The sequence below is a fragment of the Micrasema longulum genome, unplaced genomic scaffold (genome assembly GCF_059751315.1).
Source record: "Micrasema longulum isolate JH-2025_06_02 unplaced genomic scaffold, ASM5975131v1 h1tg000772l, whole genome shotgun sequence".
Classification (NCBI taxonomy): domain Eukaryota; kingdom Metazoa; phylum Arthropoda; class Insecta; order Trichoptera; family Brachycentridae; genus Micrasema; species Micrasema longulum.
Genome location: NW_028277966.1, coordinates 182621 through 202949, shown reverse-complemented (window position 1 = coordinate 202949; position 20329 = coordinate 182621). Strand labels below are relative to the sequence as shown.

At 31.9% G+C, this 20329-nt stretch overlaps 1 protein-coding gene across 3 annotated transcripts; it reads left to right on the top strand.

The window, feature by feature from the left end:
- Positions 1-1601: 1601 nt before the first annotated feature.
- Positions 1602-18895, top strand: LOC148279073 (uncharacterized). Of its 3 annotated transcripts, none has more exons than XM_088230489.1 (12): positions 2607-2736; positions 4560-5871; positions 6889-7008; positions 8536-8655; positions 10377-10549; positions 10618-10805; positions 11501-11940; positions 12058-12971; positions 13273-13527; positions 14527-17289; positions 17826-18239; positions 18385-18895. In XM_088230489.1, the coding sequence occupies exons 2-12, from the start codon at positions 5166-5168 to the stop codon at positions 18700-18702; spliced, it is 6411 nt and encodes a 2136-aa protein (XP_088086615.1). In that variant the 5' UTR covers positions 2607-2736; positions 4560-5165; the 3' UTR covers positions 18703-18895. The 3 variants fall into 3 exon arrangements, with proteins under 3 accessions (XP_088086616.1, XP_088086615.1, XP_088086614.1); XM_088230488.1 differs by lacking the exon at positions 2607-2736 and adding an exon at positions 3862-3968; XM_088230490.1 differs by lacking the exons at positions 2607-2736; positions 13273-13527; positions 14527-17289; positions 17826-18239; positions 18385-18895 and adding an exon at positions 1602-1788 and having other exon boundaries at positions 11501-12196.
- Positions 18896-20329: the final 1434 nt, after the last annotated feature.

Here is a 20329-nt window from a genome sequence, read left to right as displayed (position 1 = left end):
CTAGGTACCTACGTCGTTTGTTTACTCTCAAGCTGTCAAATGTAATCTTTACAACATATAGCACTTAAAAAAGTGCAAAGTGACATTATGCTATTTACTTTTGTTTTTTATTTATTCGAAATAACATAATTTTATATGATATTCCTAAGGAGTTGTGGGAAAAACCAATTAATTTAGGGACAGTAAAACAATATTTATTTATAGCCGTGTTTGTACTTTTACTTCTAACAATTTTGTTCAAAAGCAGAATAAAAATAATGATGTTATATTATAAATTAACAACTCAATCCCTGATATAAGCCCGAATATAACGCGGCCTCAAATGTAACGTGACTACGTGACCTACATATTTAACGCAGGAATAAAAGGAAAGATTCACTCTCCTTTAACACTGAATATATCGGAAATATATACAAGTAGGTATATTCTTTCAATATTTTGAGTAAAAAACATTGTGTTATAGTCGAGCTAATACCGTTTATCAGCCGAAAACAATTTACACATATTTACATACATACGAGTATTATTACAATGATAATATTATAAACAACAAAACCAGAAAGGATAATTATTAAAGTATGTAAATAAACGCAAAAAACCATGCAAATATACAAAAATACCACAAAATAATAGTTGTAACAGTAAATACATAACCAAACCGAGAAAAAAATTAACAAGGAAATGAAATTCTTGTAGCAAAATATAATATAAATAGGAAAATATTTAAAAGATCACAAAATAATATAACATATAAAGATAATCTTATAATAATTATAAATTTTGGGAACAATCGTTATAATCAATTATATTGTCTTGTATAAAACAAGAAAAAATAATTTAATAAAATATAGAAATAATCAAATCATATTATTTCAATGAAACAAATATAACAAATCATAATAAATTCAAACCTAAAATGTATCACAAATAACATAATATACCATAAAAACCACTTCAAATTAGGTAGGCACTTATTTAAAAAATATATTTAAAAAATCGTCCGTCTTGTTCTTGTACTGTAGGCTGTATTTCAAGAATCAGGTACCAAACTTCGTTGACTTTAAAGGTCATATTTGAATATTGTTTTGTAATCACCAACAAACTGTTTTAATTAAATTAAATAAAAATTGAAAAGTTTGCGAATTTTATTAATCCAAAAACATATATGTTCAAAGCGAAATAATAAAAAATACATAAAAATAATTAATGACAAAAAGCTTCTTAATTAAATGAAAAAAAAATAACTATTTTAATTTCATATGAATACACTATTTTTATTTATTAAATACATATTAGACTGGTAATAATTCTTCTTTTTACAATAATATAAAACTTCTTTTTAGAAAAACATGAATCATATTCATGTTCATGTTAATACATAAATAATTGTATTTTTTGTCTTGCTTGTTTTGTTTTGTCTCAAATTTGCATCTTACTTATCCAAAATATTTTTACGTAATATTGCAATAACAGTACCTACCTTAATAAAATTAGTATTAATTCTACAGCCTTTAAAAACATTCGTTCGTTTAATTATTCAAAAATTTGAGATACCTCATTGGTCGCCAATAAGATCTTGATTTACATAAAGTGGCTTCTGATTGGATGCGTCCCGTGATCTGATTTGTCTAATTTACAAAATGTAGCTCATATTAGTTTTAGGTTTCCCGCGGGCTCAATTATTATTTAAGATTAATTTTATTACGTGTTAGATTTTAGTTCCTATGATGATTAAAAATGTTAATTTTATTTTCAATTTTATATATAAGTGCAGTTTTATCCCTAAATGTAAGTATTTGTTTAAGTACATAAGTTTGAAAAGCCATTACGAAATGGATTAAATGTTTGCGTAAAAAAAAATAGTATTGTTACATCTACCAATTCCTAAAACTTTTTTTTGGTTTAAATAATCAAATAAATTAAAAACCTAATTAATTACTATTTTTGGTAAAGTGATCTTCCAAAAGTATTCGAAATGCAAAAAGCAATGACAGTTTCAATTAAGTATGGCATTTCGCTCCGTGGGTAATTGCCTTCCTTCTTCCTTGTCTCCATTCTCACGGACTTTCGTCATGATTAGTCGTAACCATAGAATTAAGAATAGTCCGGAAACCGCATACCGCGTTTTGTGTCCTTTTAAAGTGCAGAAATACATGCTAGGATTTTAAAGAAACGAAATGGGATCATATTTCATGTGTAATCAGCAAATAAACGTGAAAGTAGCAAATACATTACTTAAAAATTGAATTATTTTTCCATCTGTCAGATTGTTGAAAAAATCAAAATTTCGTTAGTGTTGCCAGGGTTTTAATTTGTTTTACCCTACTTTGTTCATCTATTGAGAAAACTAATGAAAATCGGACCTCGGATTAAACAACTCTGTGTTGGACATTTGATCGACATTATCTTTAAAACATAAAATATTATTTAACATGTTATAAAAATATCCGGTTTATGTCAAATAAAATTTGTTTTATATTTTAAGTTCAAAGTTCATTAATTCAATTACTCTTATTAATTGACCCTTTACTTATCTGTTGTGTCAATCAATATTTTAAAATTTTAGAGAAATTAACAGATTGCTTTTTTTTACCTTACATTTGCAACATTACGCGGCGACATCACGAATGCGCGCGGTGAAAGTGGTTCATAGTGGGGGGATTTTTGTACACAGTCTGATGTGGTCTAGCGGCCTCCGTGGTGTAGTGGTCAAGACGCTTGACTCACACACGAAAGGTTCCGGGTTCGATTCCCGGTGAGAACACAAACATTAAAATGTGATTTTTCTCAAGCCTGGGTGTTCTGTGATGTAATTCATCACTGTAATTGGGCCTCCTGGCCTGTTGTGGTGCAAAAATAAATAAAAATAAATAAATAAATGTGTTCAAATATGATTTTACGCTCCTTCTGGACTACTGGACTACTCTTAATTCTATGGTTGGTACATAAAAAATAATGACAGCTTAAGTTACAGAAAAAAATTGATCTAAGGAAATATGCAGGTATATATTTTTCTCGTATTAATGTTTGCTTTGCATGTGTATCGCGATTTGAATCTCTTTGTTTGTCGAATATTGTTGAGGGCAACGTAAGATTCACTAAAAATGAGATGCAGTTCGTAAGGCAACAATGTGTCTTTTTGTTAGGTATACGAGTATGTCAGTGGATATTGATGTATAATTCATTATAACAACAATGACGTAAAAGTACGTCAGTTAACGTATAACAATTTTTTTTACGGATACTCTGTAGATAATATCTTTTTCTCAGAGGCATCTCTCATTTATCGCACCGAGTGTGTTCAATATTTTGTAAGAGCATATTAACCTCTCAAGGATAAAAACTATTTTCAAGAAAGTAGTTAAGGACTGGATTTTTCTTAGTGGGAGGAATTTGAGTAGGAAACTCCTTGATGATTTTTCCAATGTTTGAGTTTACTGTTTACCATATTGATGTGCATATATATGTATTTAAAAAAAAAAAATATGTTTCTGATCCTATATTTGTGGTGATATACTCATGTGTCTGTGTCAACTAATTGCTCGTCCCATCTCAACACAGGACTTCTAGTCGCATAGAGTTGGGACTTATGTCTCAAATAATGTACAATAAACTTATGTATGTAAATAAATAAATGAATATAATATAATATAACTTCTGTAATTTTTTTTGTCAGAATTGTAGAACTATAAATTAATATTTTATACTATATAAAGTTAAGTACAGTAAAACTATAGCTCTGCATTATCTCTAAGTAGAACTCCATTTATCTGAACTTCAGTCATCCGGATTGCCAAATATTCGGATCGTTATCAGGAAATAAAAAATAAAAGATATGTTAAAACAACAAATAAATGCTCGTCTATGTATTATATGTCGATGGATCTTTTTCCAAAACTCTGTGTTTTTTGGAGTTAATAATTTCATACACAAATATCGTGGTATTGTAAAATATGATTTATCTACGTGTTAGTATTTTTAATTCATTTAACATCGACTTTACCCTCGAGTATCTGCTTTTTTACAAATACAGTCAAATTGTCTTGGATGGATAAAAATAATATGCTGCTACAGTAGTTAGTTAATGTGCGGTTCAAAAATTGTATTGTAAATATTTTTTCATGAATCCATGTCGACGAATCTACCAATTCTTCCAAATTTGTATTTTTATTGAAAACTTTTTGCTATGCAAGAATTGTAAGAACAACATTCATTTATTTTTCATAATATTATTTATCTCCTAATTATAATAAATTACCTATAACTTCCACTGATGTATTCAATGATAACTTAAAATAACTTTTTTTTAAAGAAATTTGGGAGAAAAAAAAAGCGCTTTATTTGTGGAATGAAACTAGAATTTTTAGATTTATGAATATTATATTATTGTTATCAAAGTCACATTATTTTGCCAGCTTGACTCAATGTTCTAGAATTGTTCAATAATATTACTTACAGGTAAATGGAATAAATAAATGTCTCTAGTGATATCAGTAATAGAAACATAAATCATGTTATGATATTCATTATTTATTGTTATTGTTTTTTTTTTTTTTAAGATTCCAGAGCCGAATATTGCCAATGACTCGTCAGCATCAGATTCCGATAGCAGCAGCAGCGATAGCAGTGCTTCTGTGGAATTTGCCGTTCAACCTGCACCAGAAAATTTGAGGAGACGATTTCCTCGAATAGAAAATGGCCCCTACTCCTCATCTACTGAGAGCGTTCAAGAATCAGATGATAGTGATTCTTCTTCAATCACATCAACCAGCAGTCAGAGCTCAGGATCGTATGTCAACTTTTCGTCATTCTCCGTTGATGAAGTTTCTAATTCGCCTCCTTCGGATAGACCTGTCGAGAATGTGGAGGAATGGTCGTCTGACTCATTAGAACATCTTTTAAATATATCCGATCTATCTTCTTTGGAGACAAATATTTCAGGAAATGCAAATGATCCCAGTAGTCATTCTCCTAACAGAAATGATGAACCAGGGTCACCAAATCCTAATCAGAGCTATCCTACATTTAACTTCGAAGTACAATATGAACAAAATATCGTATCGAAGAACGTTGGATACAAAAATATTTCTTCTGTTTTCAGTGAGACTAATATTCCACATAATACAGAAGAAACATTTGAAAAACCTAAGTCGGCACCTACCAAAATGAATAGTGAAAGTTTTCCCAAAAATAATATTTTACATACCCAATCAAAAAATTATTCAAATGGGAATAAACTAACCCCACAAACGCCTGAGCTATCAAAATGGCAAAAAATTAGAAATGAGAAGATAAAATGGTCTGCCAAAGATGTTAAACGTATGATTAGAGAGACCAAAGCAATTTTAAAACACTTGGAAAAACCTGACAGAATCAGAAGAAATAGTGATGTTCAACAGCCAAAAGATTCAGATGATATAAAATCAGTGGTAGAAAAAAATTATACACCTGAATCAGTAAAAACAAAAATTAATTTTGAACCAAGCCAAGTGAAACAATATTATGAAAATTATTTTCATGATGTCAATGATGTTAATCATTATTATAACAACAAAGATTCGAGTGATGTGAATGCTAATCAAGATGTAAATTATTTGAAAAAACAATGTCCTTCTATGGAAGAAACAATCAATCGATTAGATCGGTTCAATATAGATTCAGACCAACATTTATGGCATCCGTACACCTTCAACACAGGTGTGTATAACAGAGAAAAGTTGAGAGTAGTAGAAGTGGTTGCAGAGAAGTCATTTGTACTGGACCGTCAGATCATAGAATGGGTGACCTTCGGATATCACGCTGTGGGAAGGGGGAACCATGGACTAACGTTGGTCACTTCAGATACTGATGGAATTCATATTGAGAACTTAGGTAAACATCTTCTATTTTGCTCCTCATTGAAATTGCCTCTCCTAAACTACAATGAGCAAGTTCAGTGTCTTTTTTGAATTAATAGAATATTAAACTAAGCCAAAAAAAATATTTTTATTTTTATAAATCGTATTACCAGCGCTATGATTTTTTTAAATTTTGTTTTTCTGAAATAACTTCGCGTGTGACGTCAGAGGTTCTTCTCTGTCAGTTCTTTTGATTGGTTCGTTTACGGTAAGCAAACCGGATATCCTTCACAACTCTCATACCATTGGTTGGTTCATATGAACCAGGGACGTCGTCGTTCAAAGTAGGGCGTTTTTATTTTTCCTTTTAATATAATAATAATAATAATAAATGTAATACATACAATTTAATGATCTAATTTTAACCGCGCACAAGAAAACATTTTTTGTATCCAATAGCCCGTAGGGCTAAAGTTCTTCACTATGCATATTTGACACCCTTTTTTTTATTTTCAATCTTGAAATAAGGCACACATAAACATATTCTTATGTGTGCTAGAGCACATTAATTAGAAATAAAAATATTGCATATATATTATATTTCATTTGTAAAAAGTTCAACGCATTGTGTTTGAATTTTGTTTTTTTTTTCTACATATTTTTTTTTTCTCATATCATAATATTATTTTACTGCCTTATATAAAATTAAATTTAATAACTGCCTTTTTTTCCAAATGGGAGACTGATTTTTACCTTTTTTATGAAATTAAGATCATGTTCAAGTTTGCTTTTATAATTTTTTCGCACAGATAACAGTGGCATCAGAAGGTTATTAGTGAGTACCTGCCTTCAATTTTAACCATAGATGTTAATTTCGTATCGTTAAGCTAGAAATTTTAGAAATATACCTTTGAAGCACTCCAATGCGTTTTAAAAAAAATAGTGAATCTCCTTCAAAATATGTTGGAGACTGAATTTGATATATTTCAGCGAATATGGGACTAGCGTCCAGGTGCAGTTTTTATTTAAATAATTTTTTTTATTGTTTCAGAGTTTGATGAATACATTTCAACAATGAGTATGTTTGAGTGGTGGAATCCAGAAGAACGTAATATGAACACCGCTCTGATTACTGCTCAAGATTCTAGTGTGCGGTGGTACAGTGTACAAGGTATGTTTTGAGGATGACTGCATATTTTTCTAACCTTGGTAACTCTTTAATAATATGCAGATAAGTACCACTTTAATCCGAAAAAATATCTGTTTTTACTTTTTTTTGCTCCACTCAGATCTTACATCCAAGTATATTTCAACTTATCAAAACCCACTATTATAAATCCATCATCATCAACACAAACCCTAATTCGCAGCCGATGAAGCATAGGGCACTGCATTTTTAAATCAAATGCAGCGTATTTCGATAATCTGTTACAGGAAGGTAAGGTGATCAGTCCTACGCTTCAGTGCTTATTCTGTAACTGCATTATTTATCCGCCGAGACACAAACTTAAAATCTACTGTCTTTCAATTCTTTGCATTCAAATTAATTTAAGCTTTAAGAAGCCACTGATTTAGGTGGATTTTATGAAAAAAATATTGTTACGCTAATAGTTTAACCGCAATGACATAAACTAGATTATTATTTTATTTTATTACAATAATTAAATTGAATGTTGAATAATATGACGTGCTTTAATATAGCAATTTTATAATGTTAAATTCTGAAGTAATTTAGCCAAATTAAAATATTAATAAGTTTTATTGTTTTAACAATGTTTTGAGTATGTCCAAATGCTTGCAGACTTGCTGGATTTCCTCCCTAGGGAATCATTCAAATTTGATATCATTTTAAGTTGCTAAAATTATCTCTCGTCCTTGCGCTTTGTAGCTGCACAACGATTGGCTAGCTTCCATATGTAAATGTTGTCAATTATAAAATACATGAACGAAGACGTGATATTATCTTACTCCGTTTTATAAATATTATTTACTTTTTAAAAATTTCATTACGACACTAAATTTCTTTGTTAATTTTTAAAATGTGTAAATGGGGGCAAGATTTCTTACAGTCCATGCACTCTGTAGCTGCAAGACGTGCTGTAACCAAGCTCCCATCTGTTATAATTTACATTGATCTTAATTTGAAACTAGGAACTAGAATCCCAACCGTCCATGCGCTCTGTAGCTGCAAGACATGCTGGGATATTTATTTATTGTACAGCGCTCTTGAGGTGATATTCACAAAAATGGGACATAATAAATTATCCAACTATAATAATAACAATAATTCAGATCTAAATTTGCTGCAACAGAGGGAAAACATTTTTGAGAAGGGAATTGGAAGTCGAGGCATTTACAGGGCTTATGACCTGTTGTTGGCTGGTTTAAGTGGCCACTTTACAGACTGTGTAACATTCACCATTCTGAGTATGTTTAAACATCCACATTGCCTCAACTCTTCCATTTGTTGACTTTTGTGAGATTCATCCGGCTGAACCAATTCACCAACTAGGCAATGCCTGAAACTAATTTTCCAATTTTTATACTTCTTCTTTTACCGGTTTGTTGATTCAACAATGTTTCGAGTATGTCCAAATGCTTGCAGACTGGCTGGATTTCTTTCCTAAGGCATCATTCAGATCTCAATTTATTTATTAAATGATTTTTTATTGTCCTTATGTGTATTTATGTTTTGCAGAAAACAACCAAATAACACAACTCTGGACTTGGGAATTATATAGTCAGATAAAACATATTAGTTTGTTTCAACATAATGGACAGTTTAAAATTGCTGTTACATTTCAAGACGACATTGTCTGTGAGTACTGAAATTTACTTGTTCATTTATAATGATAAAAAACATGCCACTAGAAAACTTGTATTGATAATTTGTTTGGACATTATGATAGCTTATGTAGTAGTCATTGATTTATGCAGCAGCATATAATAATTATAATAGAGGAATGAGATGTTTTGTTCTTCCATCTTATGTTCCATTGTTTGCTGTAGCTAACGCACTACCGGCGCTGTGTTTTGGCTCCGCTGCAGTCACTAAAGCACACGTCTCGGTCCACTGGTCGTAAGGCAGTGGAGGCTAGGTGACCCAATTAACTCGTCAAGGCCGGAAATGTACTCAGAAGGGCCTCTGACTTGAAGTTGGAGTTTCCAATTCGCCGTGGTCAGGAACCCGTAGGGATAAGTCCAAAATCCAAGTCCAGGGTGAAGCGAAGGTGTCACGCGAAGTAAAGTGAAGTCGAGCAGAAAGCCGGGTCGGGGGGTAGAGAGTAGAGATGAGTAAAAGCCAAACGTCAGAAAAGAAGTGATGTTTATTTTTAAATGCACACGTTATATACCATTAGCGCTGCATGCCCCACCATTCACCCAGCCGAGCGGGCCTAGCCGTCGCATGCCGCACAGAAAGAGCGGTAGAGAAGGCCGCCCGCCTGCTCCAACCATCTCCCTCCCTCTGCGTATATAGGCATTACCTCCTCCAATTCTCACGGCTGTCTAGCGGCGGCAGCGCAACGTGAAACAATGATTATTTAAAAATATTTCATAAAATATCTAATTTATAAAACTAAATATCTATTTTAAAGGCCTCAGTATGGAAAAATCCACCCTCGAAAGTAACAAATACTAGTCTTTATTGGAGGGGGCACATTTTCTTACACCTACCGAGGTCCCTAATTCTAGTACATAATCTAGCGCGATGGCGGTCCCTATAAGGACCACTTTCTTGTATTGACGTCCGTAACAGTTTACCTACTGATTAAGTTGGAAAAAAACATTTTAATAAGAAGTGTTTTGGAATACACAGTCAACTAAGATTTATATTTGTTAGTGGTTTTGCAACATTGTGGTTTATTGATTTTATTACTTTGGATGTAATCTTATCTGGGCCCATAGATTTACTCTGTTTTAGGTAGTCAATGGTTTTTATTATTTGTCAGTCGTTGTTTTAGTATGATCTTGTTTGTGTGGTAGTGTAGTAGAAGGTATATTATTGTGGAGTATTTTCATCAGATTTTGTTTCATTAACCCATTTCTTGGTAATGTATCTAATAGGCTACATATGCTCTCATTTTTTCTCATGAACTAAATTACGAGGAAAACAGAATTCAGTTATAACTGCTTTACCATATTTTCATTCTCAACTGCATTATCACAATAATTCATAGTAAACTTTGATTTAACCAAAAAAAAAATGTTTCAGGGATTTTTATCTGAGAGCAGCCATCGAGTTGAAAACACTCGGCCAGGGTTGTGGTTCTATTTCACATATAGAACTGTATTCTTCATCCGCCTGGAAACAGAGCTTCCCATCAAGCCTTTTTTATTAATTTTTCAGGAACACCCCCCATGTGGAAGCTATAAATATACCACCGTTTACTTTAAGTATAGAGTAATTAAGATGTGATCTAGATTTGTTTAGTTCTTCATACATAACACTCTGAGGACACGCAACTGCAACTCCATTCCCAAAACCGCGAATGCATGGCAACCAATGTGTGATCTGTAATGATTTGTATTTTATTCCAGCAATATATGGGTTAGACTTATGGAAAACCTGGTGGTATGATCAGCGGTTCAATGGAAGTAGTAAGCCGCTGGTAATTAATAATGGAGAATTTATAGCTGTCATACAAAGCGATATGTCGACAGTTTCAGTACTCAAATATAACACAAACACAAGGCTGTACGCATATTTTGAGGTAAACTTAAACATTTTTTAACACATTTAAATTTGTTAATAGTTTTATAACTTCCTTTTTTATTTTAGAATTTAACTAGTCCCGGTATTGCAGAAATATCTGCCTTCACTGCTGGTCCTTACAATTTCCTAGCCATTGGAGGAGATAATTCTGCTATTTATCAAATCAACGCAGACGGCTTACAAGAAAAGACGTTGCGAGATTATCGCCTGCAACATGTCGAGTTATGGTTACCTATCAAACTGGGATACTATCGGTAAGATGTGACATAATCCGAATTAACTTATTCAATCATGTTATTATTTGAGAAAAAATAAAAACATGCAAATGATTGTCTTCTGTTCATTATAAGGGAAAAAATGTGTAGGTATTAAATTTTTGCATTTAGTTCGGACATTTATTTCTGAAATAAAATTTTGATATTCTTCATTAAAACTTGCCTCCTGAAAATGAAATGAAATACATACCTATTACCTTTGTGTATTTCAAAACATCAATAAAACATTTATCGTTCGGTCACATGTCAAAAACTGGATGTAATAATTATATTAAAAATAATATAAATCAACATGAAACATAAATATAAAGAGATTATTAAAAATAAGAATATTCAACTAAAAGTCAGTCAAATATTGATCTTTCTTTTTTTTTTAAAGTAATATTTGCTTTCTTTTGATTTACCCAAATATTAAATGTTGATGGCCATTTTCAACAAATTGTAAAAACTCACTATTAGAAAATGGGAATCAAGTTGGGGTAGAGTGGGATTCGAACCACGGGCCTTTGAGCCGTGAATCCGGGACACTAGCCACGGGACCACAATCTGATTATTTGTCATTATTTTTAAATGTCGATTAAACACAATTTTACCTTTCATACTTTTCCTTTTATTTTATTGTTAATTTTACAATGTCTGTTGTGGTACAGTGAAATAAGTGGTTATTATTGCAGAAATGATATACTGCTGTTATTCCAACATCGCCTGGAACATTCTAGTCATTCGAGCACAGTTCTAGAAGCCTTGCAGTGGAATGGAGAAAGCTTCACGTTACTGGAACACTCGCCGTGCATATTCCACGATGTGAAACTATTTGGCTTTTCCTGTATTCTGGATGCAGATGGAGAAATGGGACTGAGAGGAGCTTCAGTATTCCATACTACGCAGGGAGGCGTGAACATACTCACAGCCAGTGAGGAATTTACTCCGATCATGTTTCAAGTAAAAACAGAATTAGTGGAATGCGTGGATCCGGTTCAACAAGAAATAAAAAGCATTTTAGCGTTTAAGAAATCCCTTCAAGATAAATATCTGTCTCAACAGCGAATCTTAGAAAATGCAAAGAAGATGATGCATCGTGATTTCCACAAAAACATTGAAATAGTAGCGGCAGGTTGGTGGGAACTTTTAAATAGTATATTTTAAACAAAAAATGTTTTACTGAACACTACGTCGAGATGATATTTTATATTTTGACGATTCAAAAAAATCAATGGAGATTTATTTACAGATAATTGGAAAATCAAAGAATTGCGAACTCCCTCAGTACGTGTCAAGGGAAAGCTTAAAGATTATCTCCAACAAAGTGATACAATTAATATTGCTGGCCGTAATGTTAAAAATATAGATTTCGATGTAGACATGTCTCAACTATTTGACAAAATCAAAAATAATCACTTGCGAATTCAAGCTTTGGTTCATAAACTTAAGAATGCTGTCACGAAAAATGAAGGCCTTGGTAATACACTTCGGCATGTCAAAATTAAAGGGAGAATCAATGTCAAAGGAAACACGTACATTAAAAATTCTCAAATACATATACTAAACGGTGGGAATGTAAATAATATTTTAAGTAATTCGATTAAGAAGCCGAAAAATAGAAATATCGTGATTAAAGGTAAAAAGCTTCTTAAGAACTTAAAAATAAATAATCTAGACATAGAAACTATCAACGGCTTAAATATAATCGATCCTTCCAAAACTTCACAACCGATTATCGTCAAAGGAGATCTTGAAATATTGAATCACGTCAATGTTTTGAATAATATAAATCTGGGAGAGAAGGGCACCTTCAATGGAATCAATTTAAAAAGTGACATATTCACAGCTAAAACAGTACATTTAGAAGATGAAATAGCACCCATTAATTTTGATAGTATTAAAGTTGATGATAAACTGATAGTTAAGAATAAAATCAATGGTTACGAGTTTACGGCTCGAGGACTCGGAAAAGCAATAGAAGAAATGTTTAACAATAATACTAATGAGAAAATTCAAGGAGATAATGAATTGAATCTGCAAACATTGTTTGTTGGGAAACATCTTAATTTTAACTATATAAATGGGAGACCATGGAAAGATTTTATCGACAGAATAATTTTCAAAAGTAAAAATTCTAATATCAATTTACTTCGAGTGGATGGGGTAAGTATTTTTTTATAGATTTAAAAATTAAATAACCTTACCTACTTTGCTTTTGGAAATACAAATTAAAAATATTTAGATTTTTTTTGTAAATAAACAAAAAATACCTAATTTAATTTAATTACTGAATTTACTAATATGCTTATATTAATTTCCTTGGCAAAACATTTTCCTTCATATTAGTAAAATGTTGTTCTTTCATCGACATTTTTAATGCTATTTTGCAGCCCATATTTTATTCATTCTAAGTTAAATTCCAGTCTCCATCAATGGAATTAGAGATTACATATTTTATTTTTAGAAAATCACTGTGGAAAAATTGATAATGAGTGATCTCAACAGTCTCCAGTTTCCTCAAGACTTTTTCCTCCAGAATGAGGCATCTTCAGCGATTATTTCAGCTCCTAAAACCTTCACTACTCCAGTTCACATCAGCGCTCTTGACTGTGATGGTAAAGTGAGTGGTGTTGTACCACAGAATATAGTTACACTGGAGTTGCCGCAGAATCTCAATAATTTCACATTTTACGATTTGACAGTCACTGAACGATTAGATGTAGGTATTTTAATAAGTGATACTGTTTTAATTATCAAACATCTGTTACTGTAAATACTTTTGAGTAATATCACATTTATTTTGAATATCCATACAATGAGGAAGTTCAGCCCTACAGAAATTGGATACAAAAAATGGTTTCTTATGTGCAGTAAAAATTAAGTGTACTGTTAAGTTTCTTGAAAATGTATGAAAAAAATAATAAAAACGAACTACTTCGAACGACGTCACTAGTTCATATGAATCAACCAATGATAAGAGAGTTGTGAAAGATTTCCAGTTTACGGTAAGCTAACAGACCAATCGGCAGAACTGACCAAGAAGAAGCAAAAAAGAACTTCGAGACATCACACGTAGAGTAATTTCAGAAATACAAAACCTTAAAAAATAAATAATATAAAAGTAACAAATGGGAAGTATTCTGATTATGTACAAACTGTAAATTCTGATTCAATTGTAAAAGGAAACCATATATTCAACGGAACACATTTCCTCAACTCTTTCATTTGTTGACGTTTGTGAAGTAAAAGAGCTGAAACCTTTATCACGTGGGTGAGATTCATCCGGCTGAACCAAATCACCTACTAGGCAACGCCTGAAAACAATTTTCCAATTTTTATACTTCTTCTTTTACCAGGTAGTAATTCAACAATGTTTGAGGTGGATGTTCAAACTTGGGCAGAATGGTGAATGTTACACAGTGTGTAAAGTGGCCACTTAAACCAGCCAATGACAGGTCATAAGCCCTGCAAATGCCTAGACCTCCATATCCTCTTATCAAAAACGTTTTCCCTCTCTGTTGAAATAAATTTAAATATGAACAACTCCCTAGGGAGAAAATCCAGCCAGTCTGCAAGCATTTGGACACACTCAAACATTGATGACAATCTAAATATTTTAAATATTCTAATTATACAGTAAAATTTCTTGGAGGAAATTCACAAATATGGATTTTTACATATTAGTACCAATGTGATAATTTGTTTGTGTATTTTACAGGTAAAAGGTGAAATAACAGGAAAAGAGTTAGATGCCTTCTTATCCAATCCTCCGATAACAGAAACTTCCAATATAAAATCCAATGTCATATTCAAAAATTTAACAATAAAAGGAAATGTTGTTGTACAAAACAAAATAAATGGTTCAAATTGGAAGAATATTTTTGAAGATGTGATAGTGAAATCTAAAAAGGCTTTAGCTATCAACTCGCAAAAAACTTTTGAAGGAAACATGTTTGTAAATAATGGGATCAATGTGCAATCAGGATTTATTAACAATCACAGGATCAAGGACTTCATGACAGTCGATACGGAACAAGACATTAAAATAGGAGAACTTAGCGGGGATATTGCCTTTAAAAACCTACAAGTTGATGGGCTGTTTGACGGTGTAAATATAACCGATCTTATTGACAACACTGTCAAGTTATCCGGCGATCAGACGGTGATGGGAGACTTAATATTTGAAGATGATTTTGATAACCCTGAGAATGTCATCATTGATGATAGAGCCATCAACGTTGAAGTTAAAAGTTTAGAAATTACACATTCCTGCAATGATTGGATGGTGTCTGACGCAATAAATGTAAATAATGATCACATTACTTTGCAAGCTCCTAAATTCAACAATTTGGTCACAGATGAACTGATCATTGACGGCAACCTTCTAACTTCATTTACCATATCAGGAGAAAATTTGGATGATTTTAATAGTGTTAGACTAAGTAAAACAATGCATCGAGAAGTTACCGCCCCGTATGATATAGTCCGAGGAAAAATTAAGAACCTCGATTTCAAAAACTTAAACGGTAAAACCAAATCAGACATAAGCGACTTCGTAAGAACAATAAACAATATAGATAATGAAATTATAACAGGAAATGTGAAAATAAGAAATTTGCATGTGCGTGGCAAGTTGGACATTTCTAAAATAAATAATATTGACATTCATCAACTGGCGGAAGAAGCTGTGTGGTTAAAGAAAGACAATTATATCCCGGGACCAATTACGTTTGTAGACACCGTTAATATGAAAGATATTCAAGTATTTGGAAATGTATGCGAACAAAATTTTGAAAATTTTATTTGGGACATTGTAAGAACAACTGATGACTCGATCATATTCACCGGTAAGAAAACATACGCTAATGGTTTAGATATAACGGGTAAAGTGACGACAAATGCCATAAATAGTATCCCGATGTCAAACTTGATGAACACTAAAACAGAACAGACGCTCGAAGGAACCGCTTACCTGAATGGAAATATCATTATCTACGAAAATATCCAAACAGATGGAATGATAAATGGAGTAAAGAACATTATGCAATTTGTTACATACGCGGCAGATAATGAATACCACCTTCAAGGAGACGTTTCACTTGCAGAAGGCACAATAATTGGGAACATGTTTGTTGATGGCTTGATAAATAATTTACATAATCCTGATGACATTCTTAATTCAATTGTATCTGTATATGAAAACAATTATTTCGAAAACAACCTAATATTTTCCAAACCTGTAACTTTCATGAATAACTTGAATATAATGGATGACTATAATGGAATCATTGCCAAAGACTTTTTACAAAATACTGTGTTTATAAATAAATATGATGTCATAAGATCACCGATTCAGTTCAATGAACCTCTCACAGTACATGGTTTATTAAACATTCAAAATAATTTACGAGTGGACACAATTCAAAAATGTTCTATAGAGGAATGGAAATCAGGTGCAATTTTCCTCGATCAACGGCAGTACATTTCTGGCCACAAGCACTTTCATAAAGCAATTATAATGAATAACATTACTGTTAAATCTGTTAATAATTTATCGGCTGAAGACTTAGTTAAAGCGAATAATTATTACTCTTCTGGAAAATTTGACAATGTATTTGCAGATGAAATTGTGACTAAAGGAAATGTGAATTTTGTAAACTTGGGAGATGAAATTCAAAACCGTTTGATGAAAAATAATGAACAAACTGTAGAATCACCAATATACTTTCATTCAAATGTATTTATCACCAACAATGCTAGTATAAAAGCAATAAATGGGAAATATTTTGATAATATACAAACTGTAAATTCTGATTCAATTCTAAAAGGAAACTATATATTCTACGGAAATACGACTTTTGAACACAATCTAAATATATCTGGTACAGTTAATAATCTTGAACTTGATAATTGGATGAATAATGCTGTGTTTGCTAATGATATGGGTGAAATGCATATCAAAGGGAAATGGAATACCTCGGGTGATGTTTACTTTCAAAAAGATGTCTCGGGTGGAGGTATTATAAACGGACATGAAATTCGGGAAATCGTTGAATATTTATCAAACAGAAATAGTAAAGCGGCAGCGAGTGAAAAACAGTTCTCGGAACAATATACAAAATTGTGTAACTATCTTAACAACGTGGTGAATATTTTAAACGGGCAGGAATATTTATATAAGAGCATCGAAAAGAAACAGTCTTTATCCTTTTCCGGTGAATTTTTAGCCCATAATTTTAAACACAGCACAGAGAGTTTTATGATTATTAGCAAGATTGCTTTTTGTGCCAGCGATTTATGGAAGTGGAGTGAAGATGGTGAGGTTTTTGAGAAACAAGAAGAAATAGAGACAGGCAATGTGATTTTGTGGCTAACAGTCAAGAAAGATATTCACACATATCTCATCAGTTTGTCGGCACAAACGTTTGACTGTGCATATACAGCAATGGAACTTTGGAGTTTTGATGGCATGACTCTTCAGGTATGTACGAATTTCGACAACATAACAAAAATCACAAATTTTCCTAAATGTTCTTATAATTAAATTAAATTGACGACATAACTTGGTACTAATCTCAATGCGGGACCCAGATTTCAACATGTGTAGTTGGGTTCAACCCTCTAGGGAGCTGTTCATATTAACACATTACAACAGAGATGAAGATCATTTTTACTGTTGTCATTGGTGGGTTTAAGTGGCCACTTTATACACTGTGTAACATTCACCATTCTGTTTATATTTTCTTTTCCATCTGTTGATGTTTGTAAAGTTAAATAGCTAAAACCTCTATTGATGCGGGCAAGATTCATCTGATTGAATTATTTCACCTACACCCTATGGCGGACCAGGCGGATTTATCGACAATATTTAGAAATCGTTCAAAAGACAGGTCATAAGCCCTGTATGCCTAGACTTCTATATTCCCTTCACTAAAAATGTTCTTTTGTATCACTATACAGTTGGATATATGTTGTTACTTACTCAATTCCAATTTAACCTAACCAAACCTTTTACAGCATATCAACAGTTTCCCTCTTGCCAAATATGTGAAGGCAGCTATAAACCAAGAAGGATCTTTCTTTTCCCTTCATGAAAATTATCTATGCAAATATGAAATTCTTAATAACAATGGTGAGATTCGACTCCACAAATATGCAGAATGGTCTATCAATAATGGACTAATGGAATTCTTCCCATACGCTTCTAGTAACGTGTTCTTGACAGATAGAAAAAATATAATATACAAATATTTTAACAAAAATGAAACCAACAGTATAGCAAATACGGACATGAAAATTTCAATAGCATTCAAAGAAAAAAGACTATTAGATGTTACTGAGCTCATTGAGTTTACAGTGGGCATAAGACATGAAACTATGTTTGCAGCAGTTTGGTCCAATTTATTGGAGAATGTTGATGATGCAATAACTGTGAGTTATATTTACACAACTTATAAAGTATTGTTAGCTAAGATATTAAAATATTTAAACCTCACTTCGAACTTAAAATGGTTATTCTTAACTTTGAAAACTTATAAACATTGTAATTATATATATTTTTATATTCATGTTTCAGATCTATGAAGATCCATTTGAAGGAAGAATATTTCAAAAAATATTGTCATCCAACCCGTCATCATTGCAAATTATTCAGCTGGATAGCTTCCAGACACTTCTCATGTTTATAGAAAATTTTCAAACTATCAAAATATATTCTTACCGTGGATTCCAAGGTTTTAAATATTTGCATAGTTTAGATTTTAGAGCAAGTAAATTAGAATTATTTAGTCCCAAAAGATTTAAAATAGCCCCTTGCATTATTTTAAATGAAAGTAAACTTTTATCGGTTCATTGTATTAATTATTTGAGTCAATTTGAGAGAATTTGCAATTAGGTAATTTGTTATTTTTGAAAAATCTTTTTATTGTATTCCATTGCAGGTGCAAAAATTCTCTTTTAAGAATTTAAAACATTTACGTTTTATAATATTTATTGTAGATTTTCTTATTTTCCGTGTTATGTAGATTTTACGATTATTTACTTGTATTTCGCATGCATGTGTATTATTAATTTACTATTATGAAATCTTGTATTAAATAATATTGTATATTGTGTATATAATAAAATTATTATTTTAATAAATTAGATAGATATTATGGTATCTAAAACATTGCTGTGCAAAACCGGTTATTGCACAGCAAATTATTGAAGTGTCAAACAAAATACATAATATTAATAATTGAAATATACATAATTTTTTACTGTTTAAAAAAAAATGTTTAAAACTTGTAATTTTTTGTATTATTTGTCCTACAACACCAATCATTCTCCTCATATCCAATCTAATTATGCATAAAGCCCCGCACTAGCACTCTATTTCACAAAATCCTTAATTATATTTCATTACACAATTAACAAACACGAAGGTTATGATTATGCATATTTTTAATTATCGCATTTTAGGTAGGTACCAACCAAAATTACATATTAAAAAAATCCTAATTTATGGTCTCCAGGCCGAAACCTCAGCATCTCTCCTGGCATGAACACGGAATCGCAAGACTGTACCGTCCAGTTCTTTTTAGTATGTAGAGTTTTATGCTGTATCTGTGCCTCCTAGTCTTAATGAATTGTCGGAATCTCAGACAACCGCATCAGAGCCATGCTTTCATCTAAAGACAGCTCTTTTGCTGGGTAAGAGTCAACCATTTGAATATTGAAATAATCAATGTCTTTTTTTATTTTCACCAAGGTGACATTTTCTGCACTGTTCTCCAATATGAAGTTCAGGTATCTGAATATAATTAGGAATCGGTTCCTGCTCATTGACTCCCTTAATATGGGAATATTCAATAGATGACTTGTCTTCCAATAATCTTCTATTCTGCTAAGCTGAATGGTTTCCATGTGTAGAAGTGTTGAAAATATTTTCAGTTCTGCAACAGTAAGTTGTCACACCCTTAGACTGGACTAATTTCTCAGGATATAGATCTCTCCTCTCTGCATAGCATAGTGTGAATTTTTTGTTAGTTTTGGTTTTAAATTTTGTATTAAATTATAAGATTCTGTAAATTATCTAGAATATGTCCATGTACTTGTAATTTTCTCAAACTGAATGGTTTGGGTAGGTAGGAAGAAATTGCCCCAAGGCAATATGCCCACCCTTATATATGTATATGAAGTGTTAAATAAACAAATATAGATAAGTTTTAGTGCAAATAAATGACAGGAAATGTTCATCAACTAAGTGCATGAAGTAATTTATAGGAGTTGGCCCAACTACCCCACAAAACTCTTGAACTCAGGGATATAATTTTTTCCCAACTCACTCTCTAGTTGACCATTCAGAATTATTTTGATATTACCGAAGAAAGCGGAAACCAGAAAATAAAACTTCATCAGATAATTCAACATCAGCGTTAGGAGTCTCGGCTGTCTGTGAATTGATATTGGAAACACCCATGAACAGTAACTGTTGATTATATTCCTGTCCCTCCTCTTCGTCAGTCAGAGTCGCTATC